This window comes from Moschus berezovskii, chromosome 10 (genome assembly GCF_049115385.1).
Source record: "Moschus berezovskii isolate FMDL1 chromosome 10, NW_MosBer_1.0, whole genome shotgun sequence".
In the NCBI taxonomy this organism is placed as follows: Eukaryota; Metazoa; Chordata; class Mammalia; order Artiodactyla; family Moschidae; genus Moschus; species Moschus berezovskii.
In genome coordinates this window covers 15759668-15779204 of record NC_142469.1, presented here as the reverse complement: position 1 = coordinate 15779204, position 19537 = coordinate 15759668, and the positions used below count along the sequence as shown (strand labels likewise).

The window sequence follows — 19537 nt, the reverse complement described above, 5'->3', positions numbered from 1 at the left end:
CAGTATCATCATTTACCAATGTCCCGAAGCACATAGCAACATCACATAATAAATCAGATCCATTTTAATTATAGAATACACAGATAAAATAGTACATGCTTGTTGCTGTATTTTTAAAAGGTTGTATCTATTGACTCTTAAGATGATAAGCTTTAGGAACCTCAAATAGCAAGTGGCTAGGAATGTATTTGTGATATCAACTACCAAAATAACTCCACCAATTCCATCCTCAGTCATTCCTTTCTTCCCACCTCAATTCAATCCTTACAAATTGGTGATTTCTCTGAAAGACAACTGTGAATACGAATATCATAAAGCAGTAATGTTGACTGATATTAACAACCAAACATGAGTTTAAAAAAAAAAACAACACAAAGTCTAGCATACATTCCATCTGATTTTGTAGAAGCAGCAAGTCTTATTTCTATAGATTAATAAAACTATAATCTCACTATGTGAGACTTATATTCAATACCCTCATATGCTTTTGAATCTTAAGTGTTTTAGCAGCTGGAGGAAATGCAAAGAATTTTAGGAACACGTGATTTTGGATATCAATCTTTAGCACACTATGGCCAGTAGTGAGTTTGCAGCTGAACACTAGAACCTGTAGTTCTTTTGGTTGTGCAACAGGAGTTCATGACTGGATAATTTAAACAAACACCACATTTTTAAAGATAAATTTTAAGACAGTTTCATTTAGACTATCGCTAATTATAGCCTTAATAACATTAATTATGAATTATCTTCTCAAAATGTTCCCAAATAAGAGAGAGTTTGTTAAAGACATGAATTCAGAATTCCCATGAATTAATTGCTATTTTAGAAAAGAAAGTCAGAGTTTCACATAGCCTTTTATTTTTCTGATTAGTTAAATGAATAACCTTATAATGACCCTGAATATTAAAGCACGGCATATCAACAGGACGCATGATTTTTAAAAAAGAATACAAATTCAGAATTTATTGTAGAAACATTTTTCTGTCAATAAGATGACACCTCTTAAAATCTACACTAATTTTTCTTATAACCAAGTACTCTGTGTACAAACTCTGTCATGTTAGTCTTTGCAAAAACATATTCATCTTCTTTGACCACTAAAATTTCAATGATACATTCAGTAAAGTGCTTTGAGTGAGGAGAACACATATTCAGCAATATAGAAGGAAATATACAAGCTTTACATCAGCAACAACCAACACTGTTGAAAAGAATATTCAAAATGTTAACCTTTCAGTTGTTTCACAAGGGTGAAGATTTTTAATACATGTTTAAATATAAGTCCACTGTATTCACATTACAACCCCAAATTAAACATTATTTCACTAACTTGTTTAAAAAATTTATGATAACATTTATTGATAACATATCATTTCACTTACTGAGAAATGGGAAGGCACTTTGAGTCACATGAAGAAATCTGACTCTTTCAACTGTGTTTAACTCTCTGCCAGGTAGCTCAGTGAATTTAATTTCCAGGAAAATATATCCCCCACTCCCACCCCCTCTCTATCTAGAAGATAAAAACAATGGGCATATGCTTAAAATAAGGGAAATTTAAGTGATGTTAACTGTTTAAAGACACTAAAATGTGTTTTCTAAGTCAGTTTTTAATCATCAGACATATGAAAAATACACGATATTGCAAGTTAAAATAAACAAACACTAGCAAAGCCTTCAATATGATTGTTTCATTTAAAAATATTTTTAAAATAAGGTTAAATAAGTTTTCCTTTAACACCAAAAACACTGTATTGTACTGAGGTCTTTAAAGTTTTATTTTTTTCCTTGGTACCGTTGGAAGAAGTATCTCTAAGGGCTCGTTTTTTTCTTTTAACTGACCATCTAAAATTCATTCATTCACTCACTCAGCAAAAACAGCACAGAGGCACCAACTGTTATAACCAGGTGCTGGGAATAAAGCTCTAGGTAACTTGAGTTCTTAGGATTCATCAGACTACATGCAACCAGAATATGATTCTCTTAACAGAAGGCATATATAAAGAGGGGTTTCTCGAACCCAGGCTTTTGGCCAGGCTCCCTCTGTGGATACCTTGTTCTATGCTGCCGCTTCGCACGGGCACCTGCGGGAGCTGCCTGCCCCGGCGGCTGCTGAAGGCGGAGTCCGTGGGCGGGGACCGGGTGGGGCTCGCCTGCCGGTGCGTCCTGCGGGGGGAGACAGAGCGGGACAAATCACACGATGAAACCCCGGAGGGCCCGACAAAAATCCCTTCCTTCTTCCTGCTACTATTAAAAGAGCCGTAAAACCCCTACGTGGGCCTTTCGAAGTAAAATCAAATTATCTTACATGATGTGCATAAAATGAGTATGACCAAAAAAGGGGCTAAAAGGGAAAGGCAGATTTCCGCCACAGACAGTGCTGCAGGAGGAATTCCTGAACAGGGCAGTACTGAACACACTTCTTTTCATAAACTGTGTATGAAGCTGTGACTTGCTGTTCAGGTATCCATTTTCGGTAGTACTGGACGGAATGTACCTACTCACAGCCTCTGAATCTTAACAACGTGCGTCAATTATTTAAGAAAGGCTGCTAGACTGCTACAATTAAATCCACGTAAGTGACGAGAGTAGTTACAGCTACAGACTTTTATAAGCTACCATTCACTTGCAATTTATTTTTAAATAGGAAAAGTCTGAAAAGATATGCATAAAAAGAACCTTGGGCACATGCTATGAAATATACTGGGGGACAGATCAAAATTACAAATACAAATTTAAGAAGCGTGCAGATACCTTACTACTATACCGGAGTAAGCTGACCTCTATCTGCTGTTATTCAAACTTTTTATTTTATACTTAAGAACTTTAAAGCACTCTCAGAATTTTGTAAACAAAGATGACTTTTTTTTCCTTCTAATTCCTCTTATACATTTTAAAGCAAATATACATTTAATTCCAGGCAATTTCTTATAAAGAATTTCACATAATTAAAAAAATAAAAGTATATATGAATATGCCACAAACACATGGAAGGACGTAACACAGGCAAGTTTAGTTTTCAGTGATGGCTAGTCGGCAGGAAGTATAGAAGAGAAGGTCAGCAGCACAGTGAAGGCAGATGCAGGCAAGGGTAGATGTGGAGGGGTTTAAGTGTCACAAAGAAAGGATCAAGAGCTATGGTGCTGTAATGAGTGACAGTGTCGAGAGCTCAGGAAGGCACAACACCACAGCGACACCTGGAGGCAGACACTGAACAGCGACCTTGTCAGGAGCGGAGAAGGTGGCGCGGACCCTCCGGGGGCAAGGTGGTGCATAGAGCACAGTGTTCTGACACTAGGGTGCTCGCTCGAGCGGGAGCGAGCGGGATGTTTCCCCCTAAGGACTGGCTGATCAGTCGCTCTCGCGGCTGCGTATCCCCTTCTAGAAAGACATGGTGGGAGAACCCTAAAACATTAGGGTCAGAAAAGATCTTCAGTCAGCAGGTCACATCCACTTTGATACCAGCACATCTGTCCAAGGAAAACCTGGTTACTTGTACAAGACAGTGATTTTTAAAACCCAGGAGCAAACCCATCACAATGTTACTGAACGGGACTTCACATCAAACAGACGCGTTATCGGGAATGTGCACGCCCAGTGGTCCTGAGAGGACCCATCTGGGTTCCTCCAGGGAGACAAGCCTGCAAGGCCCACAGGGCCGAGACTTCGGACCCTTGTGTCTTACTGAGCTGACCTCTGGTGCCTGGAACACAGTGGCACACAGACCAGGAGCTCAGTAAAGAGATGGGGCCTGCACGACTGAGCACCATCAGGACAATGAACCCAGGGGCACGTGAAGCACTTGCCTTCAAAAAGGAGCAATACACTCTGCGCATTCACAGTGTTCATAATTGTACTCTGCAATAGGAAGTTCCTACCAAACAGCAAGGGAAGCTGTCTTCTGAGGTTAATTTAAATAGATCAACAAATTAAAATGATATAAGGTGGAGAATCCTTTGTCTTTGAGCTGACTAAATGCAAGTGGCAGATACATGGATAAAAACACATCCTCTAATGCATAAAAGTATCAGAAAGGATATTTGCCTATATATTGACAGCTGTTTTAATATAATGTTCAAAAATATTATAAAGGCAATTTCCAAATTAAGGATTAAGAATTAAAAACTGATGTTTACATGTGAATATATGTGTATATATATTATATATATGCTTCTTTAAAATATACACATTTTTGCTTTATCATTTTTTGTATTTTAAATAAACTGCACATTTAAAATACCTAATCTGTATTATTTTTCATAGTCACAGAAGCTAAGAAATAACACTCCTTTTGAAAATAATGCTGTAATATTCAATTAAGTAAATTAAAGTGGTGAGTCAAGAATCCATACTGATCACTACAGGAAGTAGTGACACATTAATTACCAAGTGCTTTATTCAACTTTTATTTGGATTGACAATTTTTCTCTTAAGTAGAATGTCTTTTGCATCTGTAATTATATTGATTCCGGGTATATCCTCTATTTTCAAACAATAAAATGGGAAAATGTCAGATCTTAGAGCATAAAATGGTACAGCGTAGGTATCTAATGTGCATTTAACCTTTCTGAGCTCCGGATTAATGCTGCATCAGACCCTAAGGCATATCCAGAAACCTGGATGGTCATTTTGATTTCTGAATTAGTGGAAGAATGCACTGGCATCATGTATCAAAACTGCTCATTCATTCTGGACTGACCTCTCACACGAACTCAGCTCTACATAATTAACTTACATGGGAAGGATCAAGGCATGATCAAGTCCTTTCCAATGACAAATAATGAGTTTTTACCTATTATTCTTTAAAAGCCATTATCATGAGAATAAACTTCAACACTTCCTTGTACAAAATATACTCTAATGTGGTTTGAGAGTTTAATAATATAGTTTTTAGCCTAGTCCAGACAAATTTCACAGATCTTGCAATTTCACTAAAATCTTGCTTCATTTCTCATTGCAATCCATAAACAAAAAGAACTTCCTAAATGCAACCTGAAACGTGAATAAATTAGATGAGTCTATACGACCCCAAAGTAAATGACAAAAATATAAAAAGCACAGTTCGTTGGTGGTCCAGTGGTGAAGGCTTTGCATTGCTACTGAAGGGGGCACGGTTTCAATTCCTGGTTGGGGAACTAAGAGCTCCCATGCCTTGCTGCTGCTGCTGCTGCTGCTAAGTCACTTCAGTAGTGTCTGACTCTGTGTGACCCCATAGACAGAAGCCCATCAGGCTCCCCCGTCCCTGGGATTCTCCAGGCAAGAACACTGGAGTGGGTTGCCATTTCCTTCTCCAATGTGTGAAAGTGAAAAGTGAAAGTGAAGTCGCTCAGTCGTGTCCGACCCTTAGCGACCCCACGGACTGCAGCCCACCAGGCTCCTCCATCCATGGGATTTTCTAGGCAAGAGTACTGGAGTGGCGTGCCATTGCCTTCTCCGCCCATGCCTTGAGACATAGTCAAATATCTATCTATCTATCTATCTAATTTGCCACTTATTTTGTATAAATATAGAAAAACAATTTCAGGGGTAAATAATTGTAAATTCATTTCTCAATGAATGTTAAACAGATCCTCCCAAGCCACAAGCTTTAAGGGCCCAAAAATAGTGTGCCCCACTGGGGGTTAATTACTTAGTGCCAGGGCTGTTTTTCCTTTGAAACCAATCACAAGTCCCTCAGGAACAAAACAGCTTCTGCTACCCGCCCATCTATAACTAGTATGGAAGCACAGACTCCCAGAGGCTGGAGACCATTCTGCCTGAGGATAAAGGAGGCTGGATCACAGGGGCGGGGCAGAGGGGAGTGACAAGGCAAGGGCTGGAGAGAGACGGGCCAGGCTTTGGAGAAAGAGACGGTGGAGCCAGGAGGAGTTTGTTTCAGAGGAGAGGAAGGAGGGTGAATCGGGAAATTCTGAGGTCCAGGAGTGAGATGGGAGGAAATCCAGACTTTTCCATGAAATGGGATGTGCTGAGAGTGTAAAGGTGTCCGAGGGAAAGAGCCCAGCAAGGAGCAGGACAGAGGATGGACAGGGAGTGAATGATGGAGAAGGGTGATGGGAGGAGGTGTTCCTCACCAGGCATCCACATGGTGCCGTCTACACACGCCAGGCTCTAGCCTGTCTGTCTGTGTACATGCATGCGCTGTGGTGTACATATCACATACATACACATGTGTCCTTTTTTGCATTGTCAAAACAGCTTTTCAAAGTTTTATCATTCCTGTGTTATAGATGGGAAAACTGGGGGCTTTTTGCAAAAAGACAAATAACTAGCTTGATAAAGGCAGGACCCACAGGGTAAATGAAGCGCCAACACTGGTCTCTTTTCTGTCTTTGAGACAGGACTGGCTTCTATTATCATGAGACGAAATATGGCAATATCACATCCCTGGATGTGCTGTTCATCTTGCAAAACAAAACAAACATGCACGTCCAGTAACAAACTGTTTGACAAGATTTAATAGAATCATATTTTGAGAGTTTATAGGAACAAAATATATGGAAATCAGGGTCAATGCATGTTACAGGATGCTTGGGGCTGGTATGCGGGGATGACCCAGAGGGAGGATAAGGGGAGGAGGGAGGTGGGAGGGGGGTTCGGGAGGGGGAACTCATGTACACCCGGGGCGGATTCATGTCAATGTATGACAAAACCAACCAATATAATATTGTAAAATAATTAGCCTCCAATGAAAATAAAAATTAAAAAAAATAAAAATAAAAAAATAAAGAAAGAACATCAACTCTGCTTCATATGTCTACACATAACATACTATTGAAATAAAAATAGTGAGGGTTCTAGAACAAAATATGAATCCAATCTAACTACAACTCCAGTCCACCATCTCCAAACAAGTTTCTAAATATTTACTGCTGAGTTCAACCCCTGCCTACACTCTTCACCTAAGACTAGTGTTCCTGAAATAAAATTATTATTTCCCCACCAAAATCTTAGCTTGTTAGACATTTCTGTTGCTGCAAGGAGACTTGCAGTAAATTGCTTCTAATGCTGCTTAAAAATAGAGTCCTTTTTAAAAAATTACTTGTTACAGGATAGACATGCATGAGGTGCTTTAGGTTACCATGGTTCCTCCCGAGGCGACTGCCTTTTCTCAGGAGCACGAGCACAGCATAAAATGAATGTGTACGCAATTCTAAATACCAGCCCTGACCAAACATCCCCCAGTCAGGGTTCAGAAAGCAGGCTCCACAAGAAGGAAAGTCCCCAGAGCAGGGCGTGCAGCAGTGCTAACAGGCCGCAAAGCTCAACGCACACGAGGGCAAAAAGACGCACATTCATTTACTAAGGAGCTTCCTCAGAGGGTCTGAAGCTCTACTTCAATGGTTAGGCATGTAAGTCAGAAATCAGTTCTGCCTGCCTTCTGTCTAGAAATGGTTATCATAGCTTTCAAAACATTTTCTTACACAACTATTCCTGAAAAGGTCACTTTTTTGAGGCCAACAAAGGACCTTAAAAGTTATGATCGTCACACAGCAAAGTTTGCCTGAGGCCAAGATGGGTCTGCGTGCTGGGGCTCCTCTGGGGAGCGGTCAATTCCTGAGGCCAAGAATCAGTGTCCAGAGCATTCATACTGTGGCCTCACTCACCTGCAGCGGAACATCAACTTAGAAGGTATCTTCAAAAGAAATGAGTGCCAATGTAAGCCTAGAAGATCCAGGCCAATTCTTCTATTTTAATGAGCTATTCGTCAATTCCCTTGAAAGCTAAGCATGTGACTTACACTCTAATAAAAATCAAGGAAGAGCTCTAATTATCATCAAACAAATTCAAATACCGAACAGGCCTGAGTTTTCTACATGAAACCTACAAGCAAAGTAAGTAATGGAAAGAGTAATATGAATATGGCCCTTAAGCAAACATCTGAGACTAGGGGGAATGGAATCCCTTCTCTTCTTACTGGAGGGAGGATTTGTGGATATCCACACACACGTGGTGGCTCAGAATGTAAAGAATCTTCCTGCAATGCAGGACACTCAGGTTCGATCCCTGGATTGGGAAGATCCCCTGGAGAAAGAAATGGTAACCCCCTCCTGAATTCTTGCCTGGAGAACTGCATGGACAGAGGAGCCTGGTGGGCTACAGTCTGTGGGGTTGCAAACAGTCAGATGCTACTGAGCAACTACCAACAACAACACACGTCTTCAGTGTTGCCAGGCATGATGCTCAAATATCCCTCATCTGGAGGGAAACACGCTCAGCTGACTCGAGAATCATCTAACATTTTGTAAAACCGTACCTTACTGTCAAAAAACCGTGTTCATTGATTCTGGAAAATGGCACATGGTAGACATTTAACTAGTAATTGTTAAATGAATTAAAGAGGCCTCAATGGAATATAATGAATATGTAATTTTGAGGAACATTTTTAATCTTATGAAAATAAATCGGAGGAACTTAAGTAATTTACAACCTGGTGAAGAGACTGTATTATAATTAGATTTATTGAGAGTAAAGAAAATGCAAACAGTTACACAATCAGTATTTTCATTACATTCTTCTCAGCTATCATCTATCTAGCTAGATAGCCATGTATCTATTTCTCTGTCTGTCCATGAAGGTACATATGTATCTATTTCTCTGTCTGTCCACCTATGTATGAATGCGTGCTTGTATGCAGGTATGTATGTATGAATGTTGTTGTTGTTCAGTCCCTAAGTTGTGTCCAACTCTTTGTGACCCCCTAGACTGCAGCAAGCCAGGCTTCCCTGTCCCTCACTATCTTCCTGAGTTTGCTCAAACTCATGTTCATTGCATTGGTGACGCCATTCAGTCATCTCACCCTCTGTGGCCCCCTTCTCCTCTTGCCTCAATATTTCCTAGCACCAGGATTTTTCCCAATGAGAGAGCCAGTTTTTCTCATCAGGTGGCCAAAGCATTGACCAACAACGTATTGAGCAAAAAACACTCTCACTTTTTCAGGAAATCTAGGCCATTATGACAAACTAGGAATTCGGCAATGGAAAACAATCCCTTCTGAATTATCGTGATGTACATCTGGTCCCATCACTTCATGGGAAATAGATGGAAAAACAGTGGAAACAGTGTCAGACTTTATTTTGGGGGGCTCCAAAATCACTGCAGATGCTGATTGCAGCCATGAAATTAAAAAACGCTTACTCCTTGGAAGGAAAGTTATGACCAACCTTGATAGTATATTAAAAAGCAGAGACATTACTTTGCCAACCAAGGTCTGTCTAGTCAAGGCTATAGTTTTTCCCGTGGTCATGTATGGATGTGAGAGTTGGACTGTGAAGAAAGCTGATCGCCGAAGAATTGATGCTTTTGAACTGTGGTGCTGGAGAAGACTCTTGAGAGTCCCTTGGACTGCAAGGAGATCCAACCAGTCCATTCTAAAGGAGATCAATCCTGGGTGTTCATTGGAAGGACTGATGCTAAAGCTGAAACTGCAATACTTTGGCCACCTCATGCGACGAGCTGACTCACTGGAAAAGACTCTGGTGCTGGGAAAGGTTGGGGGCAGGAGGAGAAGGGGACGACAGAGAATGAGATGGCTGGATGGCATCACCGACTCTATGGACATGAGTTTGAGTGAACTCCGGGAGTTGGTGATGGACAGGGAGGCCTGGCGTGCTGTGATTCATGGGGTCGCAGAGAGTCGGACACGACTGAGTGACTGAACTGAACTGACTCACTTGCTGCTCCTGTGCTCTATGCAAGTTCTGAGTCTGAAATTTCAAAGTTGCCTACTGAAGGTATCTTCTAGAGTTTTTTTTGGGAGGAGAAAAAGTGGAAAATTCACTTTAAATTGTATAAAGTGAGGTTCATCATCAGTCCTTCCATGAATATTCAGGGTTGATTTCCTTTAGGATTGACTTGTTTGAACTCCTGGTAGTCCGAGGGACTCTCAAGAGTATTTTCTAGCACCACAATTCAAAAGCATCAATTCTTCAGCACTCAGCCGTCTCTATGGTTAAACTCTAACATCCATATATGAACCCTGTCAGCAAAGTGATATCTCTGCTTTTCAATACACTGTCTAGATCTGTCATAGCTTTTCTTCCAAGGAGCAAGCACTCACCATCTGCAGTGATTTTGGAGCCCAAGAAAATAAAATCTGTCACTGTTTCCACTGTTTCCACATCTGTTTGCCATGAAGTGATGGGACTGGATGCCGCCATGTTCTTAGTTTCTGGAATGGTGAGTTTTAAGCCAGCCTTTTCACTCTCCTCTTTCACTCTCATCAAGAGGCTCTTTTATTCCTCTCCATTTTCTGACACTAAAGCAGTATTGTGGTTGTTGATATTTCTACCAGACATCTTGATTCCAGTTTGTGATTCATCCATCCTTGCATTTTACATGATGTACTCTGCATACAAGTTAAATAAGCAGGGTGACTGCAGCCTTGACGTACTCCTTTCCCAATTTGGAACCAGTCTGTTGTTCCACATTTGGTCCTAACTGTTGCTTCATTTGGAGAAGGCACTGGCAACCCACTCCAGTCCTCTTGCCTGGAAAATCCCCTGGACGGAGGAGTCTAGTAGGCTGCAGTCCATGGGGTCGCTAAGAGTCGGACACGACTGAGAGACTTCACTTTCCCTTTTCCCTTTAATGCACTGGAGAAGGAAATGGCAACCCACTCCAGTGTTCTTGCCTGGAGAATCCCAGGGACAGGGGAGACTGGTGGGCTGCCGTCTATGGGATCGCACAGAGTTGGACACGACTGGAGTGACTTAGCAGCAGCAGCAGCAGTTGCTTCATTATCTGCATACAGGTTTCTCTGGAGGCAGGTATGGTGGGTGGTCTGGTATTCCCATCTCTTTAAGAATTTTCCACAGACTGTTGTGATCAAGACAGTTAAAGGGTTTAGGGTAGTCAATGAAATAGAAGTAGACTTTTTTGTGGGCGGGGGGATTCCCTTGCTTTATGATCCAATGGATGTTGGCAATTTGATCTCTGATTCCTCTGCCATTTCTAAATCCAGCTTGTACATCTGGAAGTTCTCAGTTCACATACTCCTGAAGCCTAGCTTGAAGGATTTTGAGTATTATCTTGCTAGCATGTGAAATGACTGCAACTGTATGGTAGTCTGAACACTATTTGACACTGCCTTTCTTTGGATTTGGAAAGAAAACTGACCTTCTCCAGTCCTATGGCCACTGCTGAGCTTTCCAAATTTGCTGACATATTGGGTGCAGCACTTTAACAGCATCATCTTTTAGGATTTTAAAGGTCAGCTAGAATTCCATCACCTCCACTAACTTTGTTCATGGTAATTCTTCCTCCAGCCCACTTGACTTCACACTCCAAGACATCTGGCTCTAGGTGAGTGACCACACCTTTGTGGTTATCTGGGTCATTAGGACCTTGTTTGTATAGTTTCTCTATGTATTCCTGCCACCTCTTCTTAATCTCATCTGCTTCTGTTGGGTCCTTGCCATTTCTCTCCTTTATTGTGCCCATCTTTTCATGAAATGTTCCCTTAGTATCTCCAATATTCTTGAAGTGATCTCTAGTCTTTCCCACTGTACTGTTTTCCTTTTTTTTAATAATTTATTTTATTGTTCACTTAAGAAGGCTTCCTTTTCTCTCCTTGCCATTCTCTGCAACTTTGCATTCAGTTGGGTATATCTTTCCCTTTCGCCTTTGCCTTTTACTTCTCTTTTTTTTCTCGGATATTCGTATGGCCTCCTCAGACAGCCATTTTGCCTTTTTCCACTTCTTTTTCTTTGGCGTGGTTTGGTCACCGCCTCCAGTACAGTGTTACACACCTCCACCCACAGTTCTTCAGGCACACTCTCTGTCTTTATCTGCTTATCTATCTGTTCATCCATGTATCTATTTCTCTGTCCATCTGTGATGGACAGGGAGGCCTGGCGTGCTGTGATTCATGGGGTCGCGGAGAGTCGGACACGACTGAGCGACTGAACTGAACTGAACTGATATCTATCGAGGGCCTCCCTGGTGACTTAGTGGTAAAGAATTCGCCTGCAATGAAGGAGATGACAGTTCAATATCTGGGTTGAGAAGATCCCCTGGAGAAGAAAATGCAGCCCACTCCAGTATTCTTGCTTGGAAATCCAAGGGACAGAGAAGTCTGACCAACTACAGTCCACAGGATCACAAAGAATCAGATACAACTTAGCAGCTAAACCACCACTATCACCACTATTGGTCTATTTTATCTACCTGTCCATCTACGTAAGTGTATTTGTATGTATCTATTTATCTATTTCTGTCTCTATAAGATGGGTATGTATCTATTTATTCAATGTCTCTGCAAAACTGAATTTCTACTCAGCACTTTTTTTGGTTCCTGGCATCCCTATTCCATTATAAGTTGCCTACATAGTCCATATCTCCATAGATCATTAGCCAGAAACAAGTTTAATCTCCTGTTCACTGACGATGCTTGATGTGACTAATACCTACTCATTTTTCTAACCTCACCTAAGAGGTATTATCCCCTGGAAAGCTTTCCTTTTTTTTGTTGCTCGCTATTTTATTCCTTGAATTGGATACACAGCTTGGCACATATTTGTTGACTGCATGGATCACTGAATTGCAGTTTCCCTGTCCAACAAGTTTCCTTCTTGTGACAGCCTTGCAGGTGTTTCCCATATACCCCTGGGTCTTTCAATTCACTTTCCAAAGGGTTGTTCAAGTGATCTACAAGTTTCGGACTCAGACCCATCATGTGGAGGGAACTGCCGTGGCTCAAGGAGTAATAAGGTAGAAGTTAAAATTCTATACCACAGAGTGTGAGGTCATTTCTCCTGTTTTGTTTTCAACCTCTCTCCTATCTCCTGAATCGTCCCCAGCAAGCATGAGTTCCACAAACTCAAGCGTGCATTTCAGCCCTCAGTGTTTTCGCATGCTGTTCCTTTCTCATAGAACATGCTCCTCTTGACACCTACTTTTATACACCTAGAGTAGTTCACCTAATCTCACCTGCAGCCTCTCTGTTCCCTGTGTTCTCACTATGCCTCCTGTCTCCTCTATGGCAGCTGCAACACCTGAATGCATGTATCCACTTACATCTATGTCACCCTGCACATTCTCAACACTGATGGGATGAGTGGATATATGTTAATTGGATTTTTGGTGTTTCCTTTTTACAGTTATGCAAAAATTCTGTTGGTATCTTGAACCTAAAAGCACTTTAAAATGTTATAAAAATTGCAAACAAAATATGAGAAATCATCTAATTTCTACATTAACTTAGTGAGTATCTAAAGTTGTAGTTGAGTAGACTCAGATTATGCATTTGTAGAACAGATTTTAAAGAAGATGGTATCATTTGGATAAATAACAGACACTCAAAATACTTGCATATTTCAGGCAACATATTCATCGGTAACATTTCAATAATCTCAGAAACAAAGTATTAATGTCTTAATATGTATATAGGACTACACTGCATTTAATTGTTTTTTAGCGGTCAGAATGATAACTAAGAGGAATACATGAGATTTTTCTTAAGCCCTAAGACTTAGGGGGTGCCTTCAAACTATCCATCTCTCATTTTTTGAATGAGGCTATCCCCATGTAGGAGATTTCTCAACAGGAATGTCTCTCTAAGCATTGCAATTGTGTTTAAACACCGATCTTGTAAAATGAGAGAGGAGGTGCCCCAGAACATCTTAGTGAAACAGAAGATGCTGCACAGCACAACACCAAGCCTACCTTTCTGCATCAGAGGCAGTGCCTTTCCTAGTCTGGCTTTGGATGCTAGATCTTTCAGACTTTCTGGAGTGCCTGTGGAATGAAATGTTAAAGAAACACAAAATATATGATGAATCACGCTACAGTCATCTGGTCATCTTGTACAATGATAAAAGCAATTGACATGGAAAATGGCAACTATTTTACCTAAATGGTTTTGTCAATCCGTACTTTCTTAAAATAAAACAAAAATGAGAACTGGTGTTGTGCAGAAGACACAATTTCCCACCAGGAGGCACAGAAGCTGACACCCCACCAGTGTAGACGAGAAAGTCTACAGTCCTGATGTCAAGGAGACTCCTGTTGGCAACTGAGGCGGAAACAAACTCAATGGTGAAACGCAGTGATGAGAAACATAATGACAGTTGTGGTTTAGGTGCTGAAAGACCACACATGGGGGAAGTACTCTCCACCCTGAAAGTCTCAAACCTGGTGCTGCAAAGATGTTTTCCTTTGCTTTCTTTCTCCTCCAAAAATATGCTCTAGGGAAATGTGTCTGATATAAAGAAAACTATTTAAAAATCAACTATTCAAATTATTTTTAAAATTATCACATACTTTGAATTCGTGTAGTGTTTTAAAAAGCTAATCATCCATCACAAACCAAGGAACTAATAAACTTTGCAATTTACTCTATATTCTGAAAGTACTTATGTATATTGAACATTTGAAACTTGAAATGCATTTCCCACAGAAATAATGCTTATACATACGTTGACCTCCCCAAGGCAGTTTACATACATCTGCTGCTGCTGCTGCTAAGTCACTTCAATCGTGTCCGACTCTGTGCAACCCCATAGATGACAGCCAACCAGGCTCCCCCGTCCCTGGGATTCTCCAGGCAAGAACACTGGAGTGGGTTGCCATTTCCTTACCAATGTGTGAGAGTGAAAAATGAAAGTGAAGTCGCTCAGTCGTGTCCGACTCTTTGCGACCCCATGGACTGCAGCCTGCCAGGCTCCTCCATCCATGGGATTTTCCAGGCAAGAGTACTGGAGTGGGTTGCCATTGCCTTCTCTGTACATACGTCTATTCATCCTAAAATGTGTCTGGACTACAATATATTTGAAATAAACAAAAAATACTGTGATCAAGAAGCTCACTTATTCAAAAAAAAACAGAGAGAAACTATAAAATCAATAAAGTTTATCCTGGAGAAGAGAATTCTCCAGTATTCTTGCCTGGAGAATTCCACAGACAGAGGAGCCTGGTTGGGCTACAGTCCATGGGGTTGCAAAGAGTCGGACACGACTGAACGGCTCTTACTTCAGATAACTGGTTGCCTACAATATATCTTTATTTTCTGATATCCTGTCCTTCCAACAACATTAAGGAGAAAACTGTCTGCTTTTTTTTTTTTTTCTGAGATGTTATTGGCATGTATCATCATACTAGTTTCAGATGTGTGACATAATGACTACCCCAATAAGCCTGGTCTATTCTATATCCATCACCACTCAAGTCAGAAATTTTCTTGTCATGGGAACCTTTAAGATCTAGTCTCTCATCTCTATTCTTTTGATATATTAATGCCTGATGTTCTAAGTGTCCAGCACATGTCCAGTTCTGTCAGGCCCAGGGGTGCAGGAGAGCAGAGGAGTCCTGAGCACATGCCTGTGATCAATGAGGAAAGTCACTGATAGACAAAGTTTTCTCCTGGAGCAGAGGTGCAGAGCAGGAAGTGATCAGGAGGGAAGGCAGAGGAAAGAGGTCTACAGACCCAGGAGCCTGAGCTCCAAACAACATGTGGTCCATCATCTGTGGAAATCAATACTTGGCCCCAAGCTTCTCCAGTGGCTCAGATGGTAAAGAATCTGAGTGCAGTGTGGGAGTCCCAGGTTTGCTCCCTGGGTCAGGAAGATCCCCAGAGAAGGAAATGGCAACTCACTCCAGTATTCTTGCCTGGAGAATTCCATGGACAGAGAATCCTGGTGGGCTACAGTCCATGAGGTCACAAAGAGTCAGACACGGCTGAGTGACTAACACACACGTTTGGTCCCAAGAGTGTCCTGGGACCGAGAGAGCCAGAGTCCCTTGTCCCCTCTGAGAAGCGTGAGAGCCAAGTGAAGACACAGAGTCTCAGGCCAGTTCCTGAAACTCACAATCACTAACGGTTTTCATTCATTCATTGAACAAATACTGTGGTTTATATGCCAGATGCTGCTCTAGCTGCTTGGGCTACGTCTGTGAACAAAGCAGGCAAAATTTCTGCCCTCAAACAATTTGTGTTTTATGGTAGAAGACAAGCAATAAACAAGAACCCCTCAAACAAATAAACTGTATAACATGTCAGATCAAAAATGAGAACAAAGAGAAAAAATCAACCAGGGAAACACAGTTCAGAGACGTTGCCGGAGGGACTGGGCCTCAGATAAAAGCAGGTTTCAGTTTGAAGGAAGATGCTCTGGAAGGCTGTGTGGGTGCAAAGGGCAGGACCAGAAGCACCTGGCAGGCTTTTGTACCAACTTTCTACATCCCTGCAATGAAAAGCTGATGAGCATCCTTTAGACCTTCTCTGCTTTTCTTCTATCCCTAGTCATTGCTACGAATTCAGTGGAGATTTCATTTCCTCTATAAAATTTCAACTCTTCCTCTTCTCATCTCTAAAATTTAACGGGCTCACATGTAAGACTGACCATCACAGTACCTGGTGACACTGACAATGACAGTGCTGATATTAACAATACCAAATATCTACTAAGAACGTGCTGTCTTTTCTCATCTAAGCTCTCCAATCCAATGAAGGCATACTTCTCTTTCATCCTTTTAAGAAGGAGACTGAGGCCTGCAGGGGTGAAGTCAGTTGCTCTTACGTGGACCTTGCATGTCAAACCACGACGTAAACTGAGAGGCTACAATCTCAGTATCTGTGAGCATGCTGCCTCTGTGCCATAAACGACACTGGATCATGGTAGCTAAAAACACGGGTCCTAGAGCCAGACTGAGCTCTTTATTCCGCACCCTCTTTCTGAATGATGAAAGAGTGATTTTAGCTGGGTGATGTTAGCTAATTTACTCAAACTCTGTGTGCCTCAGGCTTCTTCTACTTGCAAAGTGGCAAAAACACACTCACCTCATAGATTTGCTAACTCTAAATATGACAATATTACTATTTGTATTATAGTATTTGTAGTATGACATAGAACAAGGATTTTAGTTTTAGCATTACTTAGAACAGCAAGAGATCAATGGTATAAAAGTATTATTTAAAATGATAATAACATGCATTTGTTTCCTAAAGTAAAAACTCTTACTCATCTGTAAGAGTATCAACCTCAGAGTCACGGCCCCATAACTAGATGATAAATATTCACACAGAGGTTTGTGTGTCGAACTTTTGTTTTTGCTTTTGTTTTTAACCCTCTATTTAAGGATGCCCCTTTTTTCTCTTCAAATGCTACAGACAATTACATTATTGAAGATTCTACTAAAGATTTCTACAAAGGATATGTCCTTATAATTTTTCTAACCACTTAAAAGAATCCTGGAGTTAAGTTAAAATGACATACACTTGATTGTAATAATTCAATGTAAAGCAAGAATAGAGCAAAAAAGAGAAAATTCTACTCTCTTTTCTCTGAATATATTGTACGTTGTAAAGACAGATTTTTCTTGGAATAGTTTTGTGATGGGGAAATGTGCTTGTGCCCAGCCGCTCAGTCTTGTCTGACTCTCTGCAACCCAATGGACTGTAGCTTGCGAGGTTCCTCTGTTCATGGAATTTCCCAGGCAAGAATACTGGAATGGGTTGCCATTTTCTACTCCAAGGAATCTTCCCGACCCAGGGATTGAACCCACATGTCCTTCATTGGAAGGCAGATTCTTTATCACTAGCGCCACCCGGGTTAAAACCATCAAGTTATATTCATGTACTGTTTTCCTGAAACTACTAGCCACAGAATCATAAAAAGGATCACAGTGAAAAGAACTACCTTCTGCCTTACACTATTCTTTCCTAAGTTCCTTATGGGCAGGTATTGTGTCTCAGTTATACTGTAACATCAACACCCAGCACATGGTATCTTCTCATTAAATATATGTTGAATAAATAGATGGTTTAAAAAGTAGTATCTTGAGTATGCTACTGGAATTTAAGAGTCTAAAAGATTATAACAAGTAAAAATCTACCTGCTGCTGCTGCTGCTGCTAAGTCACTTCAGTCGTGTCCGACTCTGTGTGACCCCATAGACGGAAGCCCACCAAGCTCCCCCGTCCCTGGGATTCTCCAGGCAAGAACACTGGAGTGGGTTGCCATTTCCTCCTCCAATGTGTGAAAGTGAAAAGTGAAAGTGAAGTCGCTCAGTTGTGTCCGACCCTTAGCGACCCCACGGACTGCAGCCTACCAGGCTCCTCCATCCATGGGATTTTCCAGGCAAGAGTACTGGAGTGGCTTGCCATTGCCTACACAATTCAGCTTATATCAATCAATTTAGACATACATTGTTTTCTAATCATCAGTATAACATAAAATACCATACATAAGAAACGCATTCTGGTTACTGCCTTATGCAGTGATAGCATTTCCATCATGTCTTAGCTATTTTGGGTTTTAACATGAATTTGTTACATTAAAAATTTTAATTATCTTTTATTATTCTTAAAGAATGTTTCTTTGGTTTAGGTATGCAAGAATCAGAAAATCCTCAGTTTTTTTTTCTTAATCACAACTTATAGCTGTATGATTTTGTGCCCAGTTCTTAGAGCACAAACGAGGTTCTTTAAAAGCTATAAAGGTCTATTCAAATATGTTATAACAACAATTATTGTATCCTTAAGTGGAAGCAAGAGAAATAATCATAAGACTGGGGGTGTTCCTAACTAAAGCTAATTTTCTGGAAGTCTTATTTTCAATTCTCATTCTCTATTAGATTAAGTGTGAAGATTCATAAAATGTACTAATGAAATGAAAGGCATTCATTAAAAATCTATCTTTCTGTTACTGTCTTTTCCGCATCAATAACTAGGCTCAATTAGAAGAATTCCCTGAAGACATTGATAAATACCACTTTTCTAAAGATACTAAAATTTTATTAAACTGCAAAAGTAACATGCTAATAAAATGAAAATATAATATGCTCTGCTTTGGGGAATAATAAGTTCTACCACATAATGTTTTAATTATAATTAACACTGATGTCATAATAATATTTCTCTATATATTCTGGTTGATTCTCCAGATGGTCTAATATGAAATGCAAATCTCCATCATCTTGTTTCCTCATAATTTTGGGGAGAAAATATTAAATTTAGATTAAGAATCTACTCAAGCAATGTTCATATGCAGTAAAGAGGGACACATACAACTTAGATACATTTACCCTTTTGCTTATTATTGATATTTATGTATATGACTATAGCCATTATAAAGACTAAGGATTTTAGTATATGAGTATATTTCATTCCTTTAAATAAAGGACATTTTTGAAAAGCAAAGATAATAAATGTTAGGAAGCAAACAAAAATGACTAGTAATATACTGAATTTACAAGTGGTTCTACATTAACTCTGCATCTACACTGCAAAAGTATCATGAATTCTGGAAGTGGAAAAGTGGATAATTTCTTTTTCCTAGAAATACTTTCAGTGGAGAAAGAAGATCCACCCACTTTGAATAAGAGGAACCACATGACATTTTTGGTTAAAAATTCCTTGGCAAGTAGCTGCTTCCAAGTTGCAAGTGTGGGCAACTATAGAAATCTGGTTACTTGCAAAGGAAATTAGAACTAGAATAAGAGTAATTCAAGAATTACACAGTGGCTTTCCTTTTTTCTAATAATTAAACTCTCAAAAAATAGTGTTATTCCATTCAATATTTTCCACTTTATCAAAGTCACAT

The 19537-nt window shown here is 40.3% G+C and overlaps 1 protein-coding gene across 43 annotated transcripts in view; it reads right to left on the bottom strand.

Annotated features, from left to right (window-relative positions):
* Positions 1-19537, bottom strand: part of RIMS1 (regulating synaptic membrane exocytosis 1) — a 628464-nt gene that overhangs the window by 129970 nt on the left and 478957 nt on the right. For 18 of the 43 annotated variants that reach the window (XM_088840524.1, XM_088840529.1, XM_088840523.1 and 15 more), the window contains 2 exons: positions 13663-13734; positions 2054-2166 (listed from right to left, as the gene is read on the bottom strand). In XM_088840524.1, coding sequence (XP_088696650.1) covers positions 2054-2166; positions 13663-13734 — 185 coding nt within the window. Of the gene's footprint in view, positions 1-2053; positions 2167-3222; positions 3406-13662; positions 13735-19537 lie in introns of all 43 variants that reach the window. The other 25 variants (XM_088840527.1, XM_088840533.1, XM_088840528.1 and 22 more) reach the window with 3 other exon arrangements.